The 18076-nt window shown below is 59.3% G+C and overlaps 1 protein-coding gene across 1 annotated transcript in view; it reads left to right on the forward strand.

The window, feature by feature from the left end:
- The window catches only part of DISP3 (dispatched RND transporter family member 3), a 52623-nt gene extending 36895 nt beyond the window's left edge, over window positions 1–15728 (forward strand). The window contains exons 8-21 of the mRNA XM_059894952.1: window positions 215–363; window positions 594–755; window positions 1657–1818; window positions 3866–3979; window positions 4816–4952; window positions 6126–6310; window positions 8157–8287; window positions 8402–8574; window positions 9580–9706; window positions 10227–10372; window positions 12804–12963; window positions 13537–13650; window positions 14080–14246; window positions 15131–15728. Of these exons, the coding sequence (XP_059750935.1) occupies window positions 215–363; window positions 594–755; window positions 1657–1818; window positions 3866–3979; window positions 4816–4952; window positions 6126–6310; window positions 8157–8287; window positions 8402–8574; window positions 9580–9706; window positions 10227–10372; window positions 12804–12963; window positions 13537–13650; window positions 14080–14246; window positions 15131–15493 (2290 nt within the window). The 3' untranslated portion in view covers window positions 15494–15728. The remainder of the gene's footprint in view (window positions 1–214; window positions 364–593; window positions 756–1656; window positions 1819–3865; window positions 3980–4815; window positions 4953–6125; window positions 6311–8156; window positions 8288–8401; window positions 8575–9579; window positions 9707–10226; window positions 10373–12803; window positions 12964–13536; window positions 13651–14079; window positions 14247–15130) is intronic.
- Window positions 15729–18076: the final 2348 nt, after the last annotated feature.

Below are 18076 nucleotides of genomic sequence, written 5' to 3' on the forward strand. Positions count from 1 at the left end.
TGTCACCATTTGTGTCCCCAGAGGAAGAGTGGCACCCAAGGGCCCCAGGGGAGATGGCGCTGGAGAGAACTCAGGTGCAGGCTCCTGGAGACCTGTGATGCGTGTCCTGTGTGAGCTGTCGGCAGCATGTGATACCTGGGTTCACATGTAGCCGGACCTTCCCCCGCTTCCCTGGACACCCAGGGCTCACCCCCTCCTCCCACTGTCTCCACAGCTGCCACCAGAAGTGCGGCTGCAAGAGCTCCCTGCACCTCCCCGGGGACGTGTTTGCTGCTGCCGAGCGGGCTGGGGGCAGCCCTGCTCAGGGCCCCATGCCCTACCTGGACGATGACATCCCTTTGCTCAATGTGGAGGAGGAGCCAGGTGAGAGCTGGTGCGGGCCTGTCCCGCTGAGCCTGCCAGGACCCAGGGGCTGCCTCGGCCAGGGGAAGTAGCCCTTGGCGAGCTGGTGTGAGGACAGGCCGGTCCTGAGGGGGGGGCAGGACGAGATCCCCATCGAGTGTTTGGGCTTCCCTGGAGAGGGCAGGGACCAGGGTGGGCTCTGGCCCGCTTCTGGGCCAGCCCTCTGACAGGCCGCTGCTCTGCCCCGGCAGTGTCGCTGGAGCTGGGAGACGCGTCCCTGGTGTCTGTGCCCCCCAAGGGCCTGCAGCCAGCCCCCGACGGGGGCAGCCGGGGGCAGCTCATTGCCCAGCTGCAGGAGCTGCTGCACCACTGGGTCCTGTGGTCGGCCGTCAAGAGCCGTTGGGTGATTGTGGGTAAGTGGGCTCTCCACTCTCCTTCCCCCCATCTTGCAGCTTCTCCCAGGGCCTAAGGCGTGGGGGACAGACCCCGCCCCGTGCAAAGAACATGCAGGCATTGGGAGCCCGCCCCAGTTCCCCAAATGAGCTAGAGGTCAGAAACCTGGGCTGGTGTCCCTCGCTCTCTCGGAGCTTTACCCCCTTCCTGCGTAGAATAAAGCTGGTTCTGCGATAGCTGTTGCTTATTGAGCACCTACTACGTGCCAGTCATGACGCTGGGCAGCAGAGCAGAGCGCCCAGTGCTTGGGCTCTGGATTTAGACCAGCTTGGCTAAGTTGGAACCCTAATTCTGCTGTGTTCTAGCAGCGTCACCTTGACTGTGCCAGTTAGTCTGAGCCTCTGTTTCCTGTCCTATAAGTGAGGGTAAGAATAGTATCTATCTACTAAGGCAGTTGTGAGGAAAGCCACAGGGTGTGTAAAGAACTTAGCCCAGTGCAAGGCATGTAGTAAGTGCTCAATGAAAGTTAAGTGCTCCTATTATTATTATTATCATTATTATCATCATTGACTGTATTTAGGTCTGTGTAAGATCAAGTGGATATGCTGGCTCTTTATAAACTGTTAAGGGCTCTAAGATGGGGGCTGGTTCTTGTCCAGGAATGTGAGCTTATAGCTTATAGTCTGACCACCAGTGACACATGTGACAACCGGCCCCTACCTCCAAGGGACGGACCCCTAGCAGCCTCACCCACAGGCTGGCACGCTGGGCCTTTGCCTGCTCCCTTGGGATACCTGCCCCCCTTTCCCCCTCCCATCCCCATAGAGGGAGCAGCTCTTTCCCAGGGCTCTGGAAGCCCCGGCTGTGCATGCCCCCACCCCCGGCCCCAGCCCTGCCTAGCACAGCATCCTTTCCTCGCAGGCCTCTTTGTCTCCATCCTCATCCTGTCCCTGGTGTTCGCCAGCCGGCTCCGCCCCGCCAGCCGGGCCCCGCTGCTCTTCCGGCCGGACACCAACATCCAGGTGCTGCTGGACCTCAAGTACAACTTGAGCGCCGAGGGCATCTCCTGCATCACCTGTTCAGGTGAGGGTTTCCTGCCAGGGTGTCCCCTGTGGGCCCCTGCCCCTTTTGGAGTCCACGTCTCCAAGACGAGAGATGTGAGATCCAGGCTCCCCATCACAGTATGACCTCAGGCAAATCACTCCACCTCTAAGCCTCAGTGTTTTCACGTTTCATTAAACGAATACTTACTGGGTGCCAGCTGGTGCTGGGGAGGCCGCAGTGGGCAGGACAGGCTTCTTGAGCTCAGGGAGTTCATTCCACTGCTGGGGCAGGCCATATAATAGTAGATCTGAGCTGTGGTGGACTAAAAGGAGGGTGGCTGGGGAGCTCAGCATCGTGGAAGGCTTCTTCCTGGAGGAGGGAATGTCTAAGGCAAGACTTAGCCTGCCTGGGTGGGGGGAAGGAGGGAAGGAGTTGGCCAGGCTGGGAGAGGAGAGGAGGGAAGCGGTGTAGGCAGAGGGGAGCACCAGAGTGGGAAAGACCAGGGCCAAGTCTGATGGAGGTAGTTGCAGGAGCTAAGGCTAGCCAGATGGGCTGGGCCAGGGCCTGCTGGGGTACAGTGAGGAGTCTGGATTGTATTGTGATTGACACTGGAAGCTAGTGGAGGGCTTTAAGCAGAGAAGCTGCTGTGTGGTCGGAGGGCCAGCGTGGAGCGTGGCTGGGAGCCCAGGCGGGAGTCTCGTGCAGTCATCTAGACAAGAGACGGTGGGGGCCGGAGCCAGAGTGGCCGATGGTGACAGTGAAGACAAGAGGTTTTTAGGAGGTGAAACCCACAGGACTTGGTGATGGAGCGCGTGCCGGGGATGAGCTAAGAGGTGAGATAAAGACGTCTGCTGGCCTTAGAGTTAGTCTGATCCAGGCCCTCGTCTTACAGAGGGGAGCCTGAGGTTGGAGTTGGGGCGGGGGAAGTCGACCCAAGGTCATACAGCTTTGCCGGGTGGTTAGAAACCGAATGAGAAGAGGCTTGGGTGAGTGCTTCCGACTCCTGGGGGACGACCCGCTGACTGCTGTAATTGCCTTCATGTAATTACGGTGGTGTTCAGATTAACCTGGCCTTCCCCTTGGTAAATGGCGTTAGCCAAGTGCATGATAATCGGCTGCAGCTCAGAGAGGTGCCCGAGGAGCCCCTCCTAAACTGGCCGCGTCCCTGCTCCTCTCCCACCTGCCTGGGCATCGAATTTCGCTCCAATGTCACTGCCGCTGCAAGGCCTCCCACCATCCCTCAGGGCCTGTCTGCTCCCACTTCACAGATGGGCAAACCCTGGGATGATCCCGAAGTTCCTGCAAACATCTGGAGAAGGGCCAGGACCCCAGCCAGAGTCCAGCCCCAGCCCCTTGTATCTCTTAGCCTCTGAACTGCCTCTTAAAGGGGCCCTTCAGGCTGTAGCAAGAAGATTTTCGGCTTTAGGGGCAGACAAGACCGATCCTGATGGGGCTCTGCCTCTCACTTCCCCTGAAGGTCATGTAACCTCCCTGAACCTCTGCTTGCTTCTAGGTCAAATGGGATTAATGATAACGACCTCCTAGCATTATCATATTAGTTTTTTGAAGGTGTAAAATTTCTCTCATTAAAAAACAAAAACAAACAAACAACTCATCTGCAATGCTTGGGGCAAAACAGGAGGTCTCCCCTGTCTCTGCTAGTTGATAACATGCCGTTTCTAATTATTCCTATTTATCAAACGTTCATCACGAGCCAGACACGTTGCTAAGCGCATGAGATGCAGCACCCCCTGTTGTCCCTCAGCCACCCTCTGGAGGTACCCTCTGGGTGTCGTCCCATTTGACAGAGGAGGGAAGTGAGGCGTGGTGAGGATGAGTAGGGTAAGCTGCCGAGTGTCTTTCTCTGGATGGGGCTGGCAGCTTCCTTTCCTTTGCCTTAAGATTCTTGTAAAGTCAGCATTTGGCCTTTCTTCAGTTCCATCTAGTTTCTTTCAGACCCCTGATACCACCCCCTTCCCAAGCTGAGGGCCCTGGGGCCCAGGTCCCTCAGGTCGTCTCTGTCCCAGCCTTGGCCGGGCCCAGCCAGGGAGGCCCTGCTGCCTGACACGGTGCGGTGGGGGGGTAGGTCTGTTCCAGGAGAAGCCCCACAGCCTGCAGAACAACATCCGGACGTCCCTGGAGAAGAAGAAGCGGGGCTCAGGGGTGTCCTGGGCCGGCCGGCCTGAGGCCGCCCTGCAGGGTCAGTGGGGAGTGTGCACTGGCTGGGTGGGGCAGTGGGAGGTGCTGGTACAAGGGTGCAGGGGCCCTGTGGGGAGAGCACGTTAAATCCATGCTTTGATTCTCCTTCGGGAACAAAAGCCTGTGTTCTTGGGTCACCGTGGAAAGGTCGGTGCGGGGGTGAACCTGAGGCCCTTGCCCGTCGTCCCACCAGCTCTCTTCAGCCAGAACAGGGCGATCCCTTCCTGCCACCACCCCAGCCTGGCTTGTGGTGCACGGTGAACCTGCCTTGTGTGCCAGATCCATCCTGAGTGTCTGGGGGAGGGCTGGGGTGTCCTGAACACTGGAGGCTGGCTTATCCCTGCTGGGGTCTCCATCAGATGTGGGATGCCGGGATGCATGTGGGAATTAACCCCCAACCTGGGGCAGTTGTGCGTGTCCTTGTCACCACACGGCCATCGTCACCCCTCTGTGCCCAGCATCCTCATCAGCAGCACACCTCCACCGTTCACACCATGCCTGGGGCATCGTTGTTGGTGTCACTTCCACTACCCTAGTCCCTACTGGCACATCACACCATGGCTCCCACCATCACTGTCATTCCCTCTACCCGTGCTGCCACCCCATTCAGTGTCCACCACCACCTCCCCCTCCATCTATACCTCCACCACCAACAACCAGTCCCCCATCATTGCCATGGGCTCGGTCCAGTAGAGAGGAACAGAGCCACCATTCAGAGAGGACCCCAAGGTCAGGCTCAGCTCCTCAGTCAACAGAGCAGAGGCTGGGCTGTTGCAGGGTTAGGGGAAGCCAGTCGAGGTGATTGTCCCTCCTCCTCCACCCCTCGTTTGTCCCTAGACTCCCCAGGCACTGTGTACGTCTCCAAGGTGAAGAGCAAAGGCCACCCAGCTGTCTACAGGTTCTCCCTCAACGCCAGCCTGCCTGGCCCTTGGCAGACCGTGTCCTCTGGGGACGGGGAGGTGCCCTCCTTCCAGGTGAGCCTGGCTGTCATTAAGGGAGCTGCCACTATCAGGGGAGGGGGCCCTCAATGCCACACTGGTGGGCACTGGCCACATGGGGGTGGGGGCAGGGCCTGCGAGGATGGAGCTGCTCCAGGCAGGTGAGGACCCTCTCCCACCGTTAGCCAAGCCTGCGGCAGGGACCTGCAGAGTGGTGAGAGCATGGGCTGCCGAGTCAGCCAGGCCTGGGTTCGAGTCCTGGCTCTGCCATTTATAACCTGTATGTCTTTGGGAAGATTATGTAATCTCTCTGAGCCTCAGTTTCCTCATCTGTGATACGGGGACATGAAAGGCACCAGCCAGGGATGTTGGAGGTACATGAGGCAAGGCCTGTGCGTTCTGTAACATCTGGAACGTAGTAGGTGCCCAGTAAAATGGGAGCTGTTAGTTAGATTGTTGTTCTCAGCCGTCTGTTCTAGCGCCCCAGAAAAGGGGCTCCCAGGGCCAACCCAGACCTCTGATTTTTCCCTCTCAGGAATCATTTGTGTTTCTTTAACATGTTACACCTCCAGGGTGACAGTTACACATGTCAACTCATTTGTTCAGGGTTTATATTTCCATTCGAAAGATGGGGTGTGTGAGGCGTTCCCTGGCTCTGACCTTTGCACTGCGGTTCTCACTGCCGGGAGGGCTTTCCTTCCAGCTTCATGCGTGGCTGGCTCCCCGTTCAGATCTCAGCCTAAATGTCACCTCCTCCTAGGACCCTATCCTGGCCATCCTTATCAGTTTGGCCTCCTCTTCCAGTGCCCCATTCGTCCTGTGCCTTATCGTCCTAATATTTAATTCAAAGCCCTTAAAAGAATCTGAGGCCATCGTAATTGGCAGCTCCAGGAAGGAGGGCAGGGACCAAGCCCGTCTGGCTCGCAGCCGTATCCTCAGAGCCCAGCTCAGGGCCTGGCTTGGAGTAAATCCTCAGTTGAAGGAAGGACTGAGGCTCAGAGAGGTAGGGAAGGATTTGCTCCGTCCTTAAACTTGAACCCAGGCCTCCTGCGCCTCTGCCCAGGGCTCTACCCCCTGACTCTGGGGGCTGGAATGGGGGCGGGGGGCGGGGAGCACTCCAAGGAGGGAGGGGACCGAGCCTGAGGCTGGGCCCAGGCCAAGGCAGCCTCCCAGAGTCACCTGTCTTGTCTCTGTCAATCCACTGCTTAGGTGTATAGAGCGCCTTTTGGTAACTTCACCAAGAAGCTGACCGCTTGTATGTCTACAGTAGGGCTGCTCCAGGCGGCGAGCCCCTCCGGCAAGTGGATGGTGACGACCTTGGCCTGCGACACCAAGCGGGGCTGGAAGTTTGACTTCAGCTTCTACGTGGCCGCCAAGGAGCAGCAGCACAGCCGGTAACAGAGCCTTGCAGATAAGTCGGTTCCCGCCGGCCCGGCCCGCTTGTTTGCCCCGCTCGCGACACCTTGAAGAAACCCCTGTCCATTTCTGCCCATCTGTTCAGATGTTCCTCGCCCGGGACTGGGGAGTGGGGGACACCAAGACGCCAGGCCCGCAGATCGCTCCCCGATCTGCTGCCTTCCCTCTGGATGGCTCCCGCGGGAGGCGCAGCGGCCGTCTGGCCCCTCAGCCCGCCAAGCAGCTCCCAGCTCAGAGCTTTTGCATTTGCTGTTCCCTGGGCCTAGGATGCTTTTCCCTAGCTCCTCCTGGGATTGACTTGTTCTCAAGATTCAGGTCCTTACCCAGATGCTTACCCACCCCCAACAAGGTTTCCCTGACCAGACCGCCCTCCCCGGCGAAAATAGCCACACCCGCCTCTCCCCATACATCACCCGCTGCTCTCTTTCTGGCTTCTACCACCACCTGGAATCACACTGACCTACTGGTTGATTACCTGTCCTTGCTCAGGAGCACGCAGGCATCCTGCCGTGATTAGCTTACTGTTCTGTGCTGTATCCCCTCACCTAGTGCTGTGTAGCGGGTGCTCAGGAAGCACTTGCTGAGTGAATGAATGAATGCATGAGTACACTCTGCATTCCTCTCCAAGGCAGTATCCACACTCTCAATACCTACAGTTAATTCAGAAAAAAATGATTTAACGTTCCCCCTCCCTCAGACTGTAAGGTGATGGGAGAGAGCCCGTGTCTGTTGTCTTTACCTACTGTATACGCACGCCCTACCTAGTGCCTGGCATGAAGTAAGTGCCCATGAACACCTAATGATCAACTGCCCTCTGTGCCTCGGGGCTCTCCGAGCCAGCTGGGGCCATCTTTTCCCAGGTTCCCCCCGTCACATTCTGACCATTGAGGCTGTGTCAGCCGAGGGCCTTTCTCTCATCCATTCATTCATTTAACATTGAGCCCCGACTGTGAGTGGCCACGGGGCTAGTGCTGGGGATGGGAAACAAGACAGATGTGACTCCTGCCCTCGGGCTCACTAGCGGGAGACAGCAGCTAACAAGTCAAGCACAGCATCATTACAGATTACAATACGTGCTCTGAAAGGAAGAGCCCGCTGCTGCTGTAGCCCAGAGAACAGCAGCGCGGGGCCTGCACCGGTGACACCGGGTCTCTGACAGGACCTGGCCTCAGGACATTGAGCACCCACACGAGGCTGATGCTTGGGGCAGGGGGATGACCAAGATGGGCTCACTGGGCCCTTCTGGCCTGGCACACCTCGGCTTGGGGGATGAGGGGGGGGTGTCCCTCTGCCTCCCCTGCAGGGTCGGGCTCACGCTGCACATATACAGTAGCCACTGGGGTCAGGCTGCCTGGCTGAGCTTAGAACATTCTAGAAAGAGCCTTGAGCTACATCAAGTCCAGCGGTGAATAAGCTAACCGTGGAATCCTTTCTTCAAACAGAATCTTGAGGCTCTGTCACTGGTCAGGTTAAAGTGGGGCAGGGGGCTTCTGAGCACCGACCCCCAGGGCTAGTCCTGGTGCCCCTCGAGGACCATTTGGAAGCTGCTGGTCTCTTCCACCCCTCCCGCCACAGGCGAGGAGACACATGCAGGGAGGGGAAGTGCCTTGAGCAGGACCACAGGGTGGGCCTTGGCAGGGGCGGGACTAGAACAGGTGTCCAAACCCCGGCCCTGAACCTAAGATTGAATCCCTGTGCTGGGGGAGCCCGAGTCCGTGCCCTGCGCTCTTCCAGCCCCAGCACACGGCCGCCTGTGACTCTCCCCTGCCACTGCTCCTGGCCCTCCTGGCCTCAGTCCTGGCCTCGCCTCCTTTGCCTCCACAGGAAGCTGTACTTTGCACAGTCCCACAAGCCCCCTTTCCACGGGCGTGTGTGTGCGGCCCCTCCTGGCTGCCTGCTCGGCTCTAGCCCCGATGGGCCGACCAAAGGCTTCTTCTACGCGCCCAGCGAGAAAGGTACACGCGGGGAGGCTCTACGTGCCCAGCGAGAAAGGTACACGCGGGGAGGCTGCGGCGGGGCCTTGGGAGGCTGGGCCCCGCCTTCCCATCCAGCTGTGGCTCCCTCCGCAGCGCCCAAGGCCCGCCCCTCTGCCACCTTCGGCTTCAACCCCTGCGTGAACACGGGCTGCGGGAAGCCGGCGGTGCGGCCGCTCGTGGACACGGGGGCCATGGTCTTCGTGGTCTTTGGCATCGTTGGCATCAATCGCACGCGGCAGGTGGACAACCATGTCATCGGAGACCCGGTACGCGTGCCCACTTTGGGCAGATGCCAGAGGGCCCGGCTACACCAGGCTTGCGAACTAGCGCCAGCCCAGGGGCCGCCGGCGCGGCTCTGCACACTCCCCCTCGGCTCCTTGGCTGCTCACCCGGCCCACAGGCTCCGCTACGTGGCACCATTTCTCTTGAGGACTGAGTAGCGCTGAGCTCTTAGAATGGCCCAGGAATCTGGGTACGGTGGGGCCTGAGCCAGCCACCCCGCATCATTAGGGGTGGAACGGAGGTGAGGGCAGTACAGGTGTGCAAAGCCTCCCTGCCCTCCTCCTCCTGCACGGGGCCCTCCCTGTGCCCACCGCCCTCGCTGCGTGCCTCGGCCATGGTGCCCTCCCTCGGGGTGGTTTCCCCGCCTTGTACATGTTTGTGCCAGGGCTGGGCTCTTGGGTGTTGGAGGGGAGCGGAGCTGACACGGAGCTGTGACGAGGTCTGTGCCTGGCACTTGGTGGGTACTGAGACACGGTGGGAAGGACTGTGGACGTCGGTACCCTTGGTCATGACCCCTGCCTTGGGAAGTCAGCCTGGCTGGGTGTACAGGGTTTCAGACAGAAAGAAATTCAGGAGCCAGGTGGGGTCAGAGGAGATCTGTCCGGTCTGGACCGGGAGTCCGCAGGTGTTTGGAGGAGGGGTGGGGAGGCAGGGAGGAGAGGAGGCCGACGCTGGAGGACAGTTGGGACAAGGCTGTGCCGAGGGAGAGGGGAAGGCAGGGAGCCCAGGTGAGCGCGTTGTAAGATCAAGGAGGGGAGGCTGGGTTGGCCCGTGCGGGTGGGCAGCAGTGGGAGCAGAGGTGCTGCCGGGGGCAGGGCGGGGCAGGGCAGAGCAGGCTTGGGCAGGACCGCAGGTGACCAGGCAGAGGGCTGCAAGTGCTGGCGACGATGGTAGCAGGAGCTGCCGGAGGTTCCTCCCTGGGGCTGGGGCCCAGGAATGAGTTCCCGACTCACTGAGCAGTCGCCCTGGCTTGTGTCTCCTTGTGAAAGGGCAGCGTCATCTACGACAGCAGCTTTGACCTCTTCAAAGAAATCGGGCACCTGTGTCGCCTCTGCAAGGCCATCGCGGGGAACTCGGAGCTGGTGAAGCCGGGCGGGGCCCAGTGCCTGCCCTCAGGTGCGTGCGAGGGACCCGAGGGTGGACAGCCCCGAGGACGCGTGTGCCTGGCGTGAGGGCGTCTGCAGACACGTGTCCGAGCTTATGTGTGTCCACACTAGGGTGGGGAGCGTGCGAATCTTCCAGATGAGAGCGGGCTCGTGCCTAAAGGTGAACCGGCGCAGAGCCGCACGGGCGTGGGGAGGTGTGCGGTGTGTAGGGCGCACCTGCAGGAGGAGCTTTTCCAAAACTGAGAGCGAGGCCGGGGGCCGGCCCGGATAATAACCTGGGTCAGGCCAAGGCTCTTCCTGAGAAGGCACAAGATGTCAGTTTCTGCCCTGCCGGCTAATGGGTGTTGTAGGTTTCCCGATGGCATTGCCAGTGGTTCCAGACACCTTTTACACTAGGAGGTTGGGGGAAGGGCGCGTGCCCCTGCGCACACACACCCAGATGGGTAAGTGCGCGTGCGCAGGCAGGATGCGGGAAGAGGTGCTCCCTTCCCGGGTCCCCGCCCCGACCCACCTCTCCCCTCTCCCCGCAGGCTACAGCATCTCCTCCTTCCTGCAGATGTTGCACCCCGAGTGCAAGGAGCTGCCTGAGCCCCACCTGCTCCCAGGGCAGCTGTCACACGGGGCCGTGGGCGTCAAGGATGGCCGAGTGCAGTGGATCTCCATGGCCTTCGAGTCGGTGAGCCCCGGCTGGGCCACCGGGTGCGGGGCAGTGTGCTGACCTCACAGAGTGCGTTGTCACCACGGATCCCCGGACCTCATCCCGGAGCAGAGCTGAGTGGTTGTTCTTCAGAGGGGAGGCTGAGGCCACGAGGGGTGAAATTGCTTGCCCAAGGTCACGGGGTTAGTGGGCGTCAGCGTCAAGTGCTAAACCAGGCCGTCTGACCGCCAAGCTCGGCCCTTCTGCCACACGGGACGCCACCCACCTCCCACCACCCTCCCTCCCTGGCAGCCCGAGGTCCACATCATTTTACGGGGGCAGGTGACAGTCCAGGACACTCCCCTCTGCCACTGTGAGGGGGCAGGTTTGGGGCCACAGAGCCTCCGTGCTGGGCCCCCCAGGAGAGATCGGAAGACAGGGGACCAGCCATTCGACACTTCACTGCTTCCTCTCTCACCCCCTAGGCTCTGCCAAGGAGACACCCACGCATACACACCCATGCACACACATGCGCACACACATATGCACACTTGCACACACGCACATCCCCGACCTGGGCATTGCGGGCCTGGCCCTAGCACTGGGCACTGTGAAACTTGCCAGGTCTGCCCCTGCTGCCTCCGTGCTGAGCCCCGGGGTCCAATCCTGGCTCTGATCCTGCTGTGCTCTGTGTCCTTGAGCAAGACACTCGTCCCCTCTAGCCTCCAGTTCCTCCTCTAAAGATTAGGGTTACGGCTCCCTGCCCGCCCTCTGGCAGTCATCGAGAAGCTAGGGTAGGTCAGTCACGTGAAGGTGTTGGGGAACGAGAATTCACATGACAAGGGCGATTCTTGTTCTTTGGCCCCAGCCCTGCTTTCTGTCCCACCACCTGTGCCACTCGCTGCATGAGCAGCCAAACCCCTGGCCACCACGAGGAGGACCCAGACCCCCTCCAAGCCCTCAGTGAGCCCCAGGCTAATGCAGACACCACTTCAAAGCCCCACGTAGTTTTTTTAAATTGTGGTAAAATATACATAATAAAATTAGCCATTTAGGGGCTTCCCTGGTGGCGCAGTGGTTGAGAATCTGCCTGCTAATGCAGGGGACACGGGTTCGAGCCCTGGTCTGGGAAGATCCCACATGCCGCGGAGCGGCTGGGCCCGTGAGCCACAACTGCTGAGCCTGCGCGTCTGGAGCCTGTGCCCCGCAACGGGAGGGGCCGCGATGGTGAAAGGCCCGCGCAACGCGATGAAGAGCGGTCCCCGCACCGCGATGAAGAGCGGTCCCTGCACCGCGATGAAGAGTGGCCCCCACTTGCCGTAACTGGAGAAAGCCCTCGCACGAACCGAAGACCCAACACAGCCAAAAATAAATAAATAAATAAATAAAGTAGCTATAAAATTAAAAAAAAAATAAAATAAAAAAAAAAAAAAAAAAAAAAAAAAAATTAGCCATTTAAACCATTTTTCAGTGTATAGTTCAGTAATATTAAGCATAGTCACAATGTTGTGCAACTATCACCACCATCCAGCTATAAAACTTCTTATCTTGCAACACTGAAACTGTCCCCATTAAACACGGACTCCCCAGGCACCCCCTCCAGCCACCACTCTGCTTTCTGCCCCCATGGATTTGACTACAGAGGTGGAATCCCACAGCACTGTTCTTTTTGTGATTGGTTCGTTTCACTTAGCACAACGTTCTTCACATCCATCCATGTTGTAGCCGGCGTCTGAATTTCCCTCCTTTTTAAAAAAGGCCGAAGCCGCAGACAGTTGGAGGAGAGAATCCCTGCTCAGGCTCCTCCACATAACAGGACGTCACTTCCCAGCTGACGCCCACCAGCACGCAGACACACACGTGCACACAGACACGCTGTAAGCTGGTTTGTGCTCAGGGAGAGCAGAAGTGGACCAGCGAGGTAACATATATAAAAGTTCCAGAGCTGGCCGCCATGGACCAGACAGGTCACCTGCCCTCCCGGACTCACAGCCCAGCCAGGAGAGGAGGGGCAGGTTGCCGGGCAGTGACGAGAACTGCGATGGGGGAGCACCGAGGACTTGCAGAGCCCAGAAGATGACCGTCTTGGGGCATCAAGGAAGGCTTCCTAGAGGAGACGGAAACCTCCTGAGGCTTGAAGGAGGGGTGGGAGCAAGCTGTGCAGAGGGCAGAGGGACAGCGTGGGCCGAGGGTGGGACGCGGAGCTGGGGGGCTCTGGAAGTTGGAGCTGGTTCTGTTGGAAAGGGACAGGGACTTTGCTTGAATGGGGACCTGCCGCCGCTGTGAGAGTCACACGTGCACCCAGAGGCTGGTGGGAAGTGATCTCGGATGGGCTCACCTTTCACACAGCGCACTCTCTTTGCAAGTGGCCAGAGGCCAGCTGCAGCTGTCACAGAGCGGCCCAGCTATCACCAGGGCAGCAGCATGGGCCACAGCTGCCCGCCCGTCTCACTGGCTCATGTGTCCGCAGACCACGTACAAGGGCAAGTCCTCCTTCCAGACCTACTCGGACTACCTGCGCTGGGAGAGCTTCCTGCAGCAGCAGCTGAAGACGATCCCCGAGGGCTCAGCCCTTCACCGCGGCTTCCAGACCTGTGAGCACTGGAAGCAGATTTTCATGGAGATCATAGGCAAGTGGCAACCCAGCCCCCCGCCCCAGGGTCCCGGTGGGGTGGGCGGTGGCATCAGGGACACGGGGAGGTGACCTGGAGCAGGAAGGGCACGGCCTGGCCTGTCTGAGCCACACTTGTCTTCTCAATTCTGGCCGAGAGCCCTGGAGAAACTGGGATGACACAGTGGCCGGGAACACTGATCAGAGACCAGAGTTTGGGTCCCCTCCTGCTTGGGTGCGTCTGGCCACATTCTCTGATCCTGAATTTGGCCACCTAGAAAGTAATGGTAATGACCCTCATGGCAGTGGTCTCTCATTAGGAGCCCTTCTTGATGCCAAGCCCTGGCTGAGGCCTGACCCGTGTTATCTCTTTAAACTCCTAATGAGGCCTAGGGAGTAGGTACTATTATTACCCCATTTTACAGATGAAGAAATGGGGGCTCAGAGAAGTCAAGTGGCTCACCCAGAGTGACACAGCTAGCTGTGACGGTGCCCATCTGCATAACCCCAGTACCTCTGACCCGTGAGGGCGAGGGGACTGCGGGTGCCCCACGGTGCAGCCCAGCTGAGGGCCCTCTCCTCTCCCTCCCAGGGGTGCAGAGCGCCCTGCATGGCCTGGCCCTCTCCTTGCTCATCTGCGTGGCTGCCGTGACCGTGTTCACCACCCACGTGCTGCTCCTGCTGCCCGTGCTTCTGAGCATCTTGGGTAAGTGGCCCGGGGGCCAGGAGCGGGCAGGGGTCTCGCTGCTGGCTTCCGGTCAGCAGGTTTCTCTCCACCCTTAACTGTCCCGTCTTTTCAGTGAAGGTTTCCCGACTCCCCACCCCAAGCAAAAAGAGCCTCTGTGACAGTTGTTCCTAGGACCGTGTGCTCCCCGAGGGGAGCCAGGTGTCACCAGGTGGTAGCTCTCGTCCCAGCGACATGTTGCTGCACTTGTCCCCTCTTTCAGCCCCCCCTCCCCCCCCCAGCTCTCTCTGGCCCCGTCCCTACTCATCGCACCTGTCACCAGAGCTGGGGGCTCCACCGTAGACCTTACCACCTTCCCCAGGGGCCCTTAGAATTTGTCCAGCAACCCTCCAGGACTGTACGGGTGGGACCAGGTCCACGCTGCCTCCCCGCCACCTCCCGCCCCCCCAGGCATCGTCTGCCTCGTGGTGACCATCATGTACTGGAGCGGCTGGGAGATGGGCGCCGTGGAAGCCATCTCCCTGTCCATCCTCGTCGGCTCCTCCGTGGATTACTGCGTGCATCTGGTCGAGGGCTATCTGCTGGCCGGAGAGAACCTGCCCCCGCTCCAGGCCGAGGTGAGCACCCTGCCTGCCCCACCGCTCCCCAACAAATCTCCTCCCCCCTCGGTGCCAGTGAGGACCCCCAAGGGTAGCTGGACACCCCTGGTGCCCAGCGCCCAGCCAGGATGTGTTCCAGGAGGCTCAGTTTCCAGGGCCACTCTCCACGCCCAGGGGACTCAAGTTCTAAGGCAGCTCCACCCAACCATCGCTGTGGGCAGTGGGCGGGCCCACTCGCCCCAGCCTCTGTCTCCCTAAGTGAGCATGAGGGGTTGAACCAGGCGATGTCCAAGGGCCCTTCCTGCTTCTCGGTTCCCTGAGTCTAAGTCTCATTCTGTAGCCCGGGGAGCAAGTCTGAGCCCTTCTAGTCGTGACCTTGAGGCCACCAACCCCTACCCCCACTGGACCTCGTGGCTTAGGGAGGACATACCCGGGTACCAGTGCCAAAACTAGCTCTGGGTCTCGTAAAGTTTTTGGTTTTTCTTAGTTTGGAATTGTGTTGGTGTGAAACATTCATAAATATGTAAATTAAATCGGTTATACATTTAGCTGCTCTTGGTCAAAAGAAGGAAATCAGTTCCAGTCACGGCTCACATGTTTGAGGACCTACTGTGCAGATCATCAGTGTTCTGGCTGTCATAGCCACACTTAATGCGCCCCTACTGTGTGCTGTACACTGTGAGCTGCTGCGGGGGAACCGTTTCAGCTTCACGCCAGCCCCAGGGACCAGGTGCTGTTACTACCCCCATTTACGGAGGTGGAACGAGGAGCCCGTGAGAGCAAGGCTGGCCTTGGACAGCGTTACGTGTTTATCCAGGGTCCAAGCCCCCTTTCCAAAGCCCCAGGCAGGGAGGCACCCCCTCCTGCGTCTGGGGCCCCAGCTCTCTCTCACCCACACCCAGGATGCGCACTCGCGGCGCCAGTGGCGGACGCTGGAGGCTGTGCGGCACGTGGGCGTGGCCATCGTCTCCAGCGCCCTCACCACGGTCATCGCCACTGTGCCCCTCTTCTTCTGCATCATCGCCCCGTTTGCCAAGTTTGGCAAGATCGTCGCACTCAGCACTGGGGTCTCCATCCTCTACACGCTGACGGTCAGCACAGCCCTGCTCGGCGTCATGGCGCCCGGCTCCTTCACCCGGACCAGGACTTCCTTCCTCAAAGCCCTGGGCGCCGTGCTCCTGGCAGGGGCCCTGGGGCTGGGCGCCTGCCTCCTGCTCCTCCAGAACGGCTACAAGATCCCCCTGCCCAATGGGACCTCCCTATAGCCCTGGCACTACGTCCGGACTTGCACACCTTGGGTCCAGTGGGTGGGGGACGAGATGTTCATTCTCTGACCCCAGAGGCACTTTGTTCCCAGCTTGGCTACAGCTAGTTATGTTCCCAGGCCTGGGCCAGACGTCACTCACCTGTGTGACCCACACTGCCTTCATCACAGTGCCAGCCACCGCTGGGTGGTCAAGCTGGCAGCCGCCCTGGCCTATGCATGGCGGTGGAAGAGACCAGCCTTCCTCCTGTGCCTGGTCACCATGAGGGTCAGGTGATTTTTGCAGGGGGTTTCCCTCTCACACTGCCTCAATGCTCACAAGAACTTTCTGATGTGGGTGTTACAGTTCCCCCATTCTACAGATGTGAAAACTGAGGCATCCGGAGGCAAAGTGACTGACCTGTAGCAGCACAGCCAGAGCTGCCTCCCTCGGGGACTTTGCAGGAAGAGCACAGTGGGTTCAAGGGCAGGGCCTCGCACTCCCTGCCCCCTCCTCCCCATCAGTTTTACAGCGGCCAGTGCTGGGTGGTCCTGTGATCTTCCCCAGGCCTTTTAGTCCTGGCCAGGGAGCATGGGGGAACCGGCCTGGGGTACTGCATGTCCCACCCCTGGCCCCAGCCCCAAGGGGCTCCTGCTCTTCGGAAGCCATGGGGCCCCAGCACAGCCTTCCTCACAGATCTGAGCCCCTACCTCCCCCACCTGACTCTGGGGGTGGAATTTGGGGGAGGGGGCAGCCCCTAGGAGGGGGAGCTGGCCGTGCCTGCCGCCTGCTCACAGTAGATGGTTCTTATTAAAGTGAAATGAAACTGCAGACCGCTGCCATTAACACGAGCATTTTAAGCATCGCTGGCTCCATCGTATTCTTAAAATTGAAATAACTAAGTGTTCGCATGCCGCCCGGCCGGAACCTGGCACGAGGGGTGGGGCCGGGCCTGGAAGGAGATGGAGGTGGGGTGGAAGGTGCCAGACCCTCTGGGGAGCAGGGTCACAGAGTGCTCTGCAGGCTCAGGAGGAGGCTGGGTACCACTGGGGGAGCACCGTGGGAGGGGGCCCATCTGGCTCCCCACAGGGACGTTTATCAGCCCCTTCAGCGTGTCTGGTATTGTGCTGTGACCTTCTTCCTCGGGACAGATGTTGGCCCCTGGGCTTTAGGAAGCTGGACACAGACTGAGCTGGGACTAAACCCTTAGGGCGGGGAAGACATCCCTGAGAGTTGTCTCCAGGTCAGCTCGCCTGGTCACCTGTGAATATGGACCGGGGTCGGGGGTTGCTGGGCGTGCACAACAGACACGCAACACCGCGTCCCCACCCGGTGCATGCCTGGCGCCCAGCAGGTGCTCAGTGCTTGCTGAGGGAGCATCAGACAGACACCAAACACGCGATTAATGGTACAAGTGGACACATAGCACTTACTGTGCCAGACGCCCTTCTCAGGGTTTGTATTAGTCTGCTTGGGCTGCCGTAACAGAGTGCCCCAAACTGGGTGGCTTATAAGAGGAATTTATTCTCTCACAGTTCTGGAGGCTGGAATTCCAAAGCAAGGTGTTGGCAGCATAGGTCCTTCTGGAGGTTGGTCCTTCTTCTTTCTTTCTCTCTCTCTCTCTCTCTCTCTCTTCATTCATTCATTCATTCATTCATTCATTTATTTATGGCTGGGTTGGGTCTTCGTTGCTGTGCGTGGGCTTTCTCTAGTTGTGGTGAACGGGGGCTACTCTTTGTTGCGGTGCACGGGCTTCTCATTGCGGTGGCTTCTCTTGTTGCGGAGCACAGGCTCTAGGCACACGGGCTTCAGTAGTTGTGGCTCGCGGGCTCAGTAGTTGTGGCACACGGGCTTAGTTGCTCCATGGCATGTGGGATCTTCCCGGACCAGGGCTCGAACCCATGTCCCCTGCATTGGCAGGCAGATTCTTAACCACTGCGCCACCAGGGAAGTCCACAGCTCATGGTCTTAATGAGCTTTTGCCAAGCGTTAATGAGATGCCCTTCATTAGCTCAGGCACAGCAGTTAGCTTGGGGTCTGTGAGGATGTGCAGGCATTTGGTGGGCTAAGGAGGGGCAGAGGACAATGAGGGGAGCCCACGGAGAGGGACCCCTGTCACCTACAAAGGTTCCCTGAGCCCTTGCTTCTTTCTGCTTCACTTGGAAGCCAGGAAATCAATGAGAGCCGGGTGCTTTGAAGTGCCGGCCATGTCCCAGGCCCCATCCATGCATTCTTGGGAATTCTCACAGGGAGTGTTTTTGTCCTATTTCACTGCTAACAAAACTGAAGCCCAGAGACGTGAAGTAACTGGCCTGAGGTCACACAGCTTGTGAGAGATAGAGTTGGAATTCCCACCCAAGGCTGATGGCTCCTGAGTATATGCTCGCTCTCTGATACAGCCTCTCCTGCAAGCAGATTTGACTCGCAGAAGCAGCCAGCCCCAGGCCAACTGGGCAACCAGGGTCCTCCCTCCTTCACAGTCACCCACCTGTGTGCTACTTGGAGAGGAAGTCTGGGTTCCAGCCCTGCCTGGGTGACCTAGAGCAAACCACTGCACACTGATTCAATGCCCTGGAAAGTGGGGCAGGGGACAACGTGATGTCC

This window comes from Balaenoptera ricei, chromosome 1, assembly GCF_028023285.1.
Source record: "Balaenoptera ricei isolate mBalRic1 chromosome 1, mBalRic1.hap2, whole genome shotgun sequence".
NCBI classification, from domain to species: Eukaryota; Metazoa; Chordata; class Mammalia; order Artiodactyla; family Balaenopteridae; genus Balaenoptera; species Balaenoptera ricei.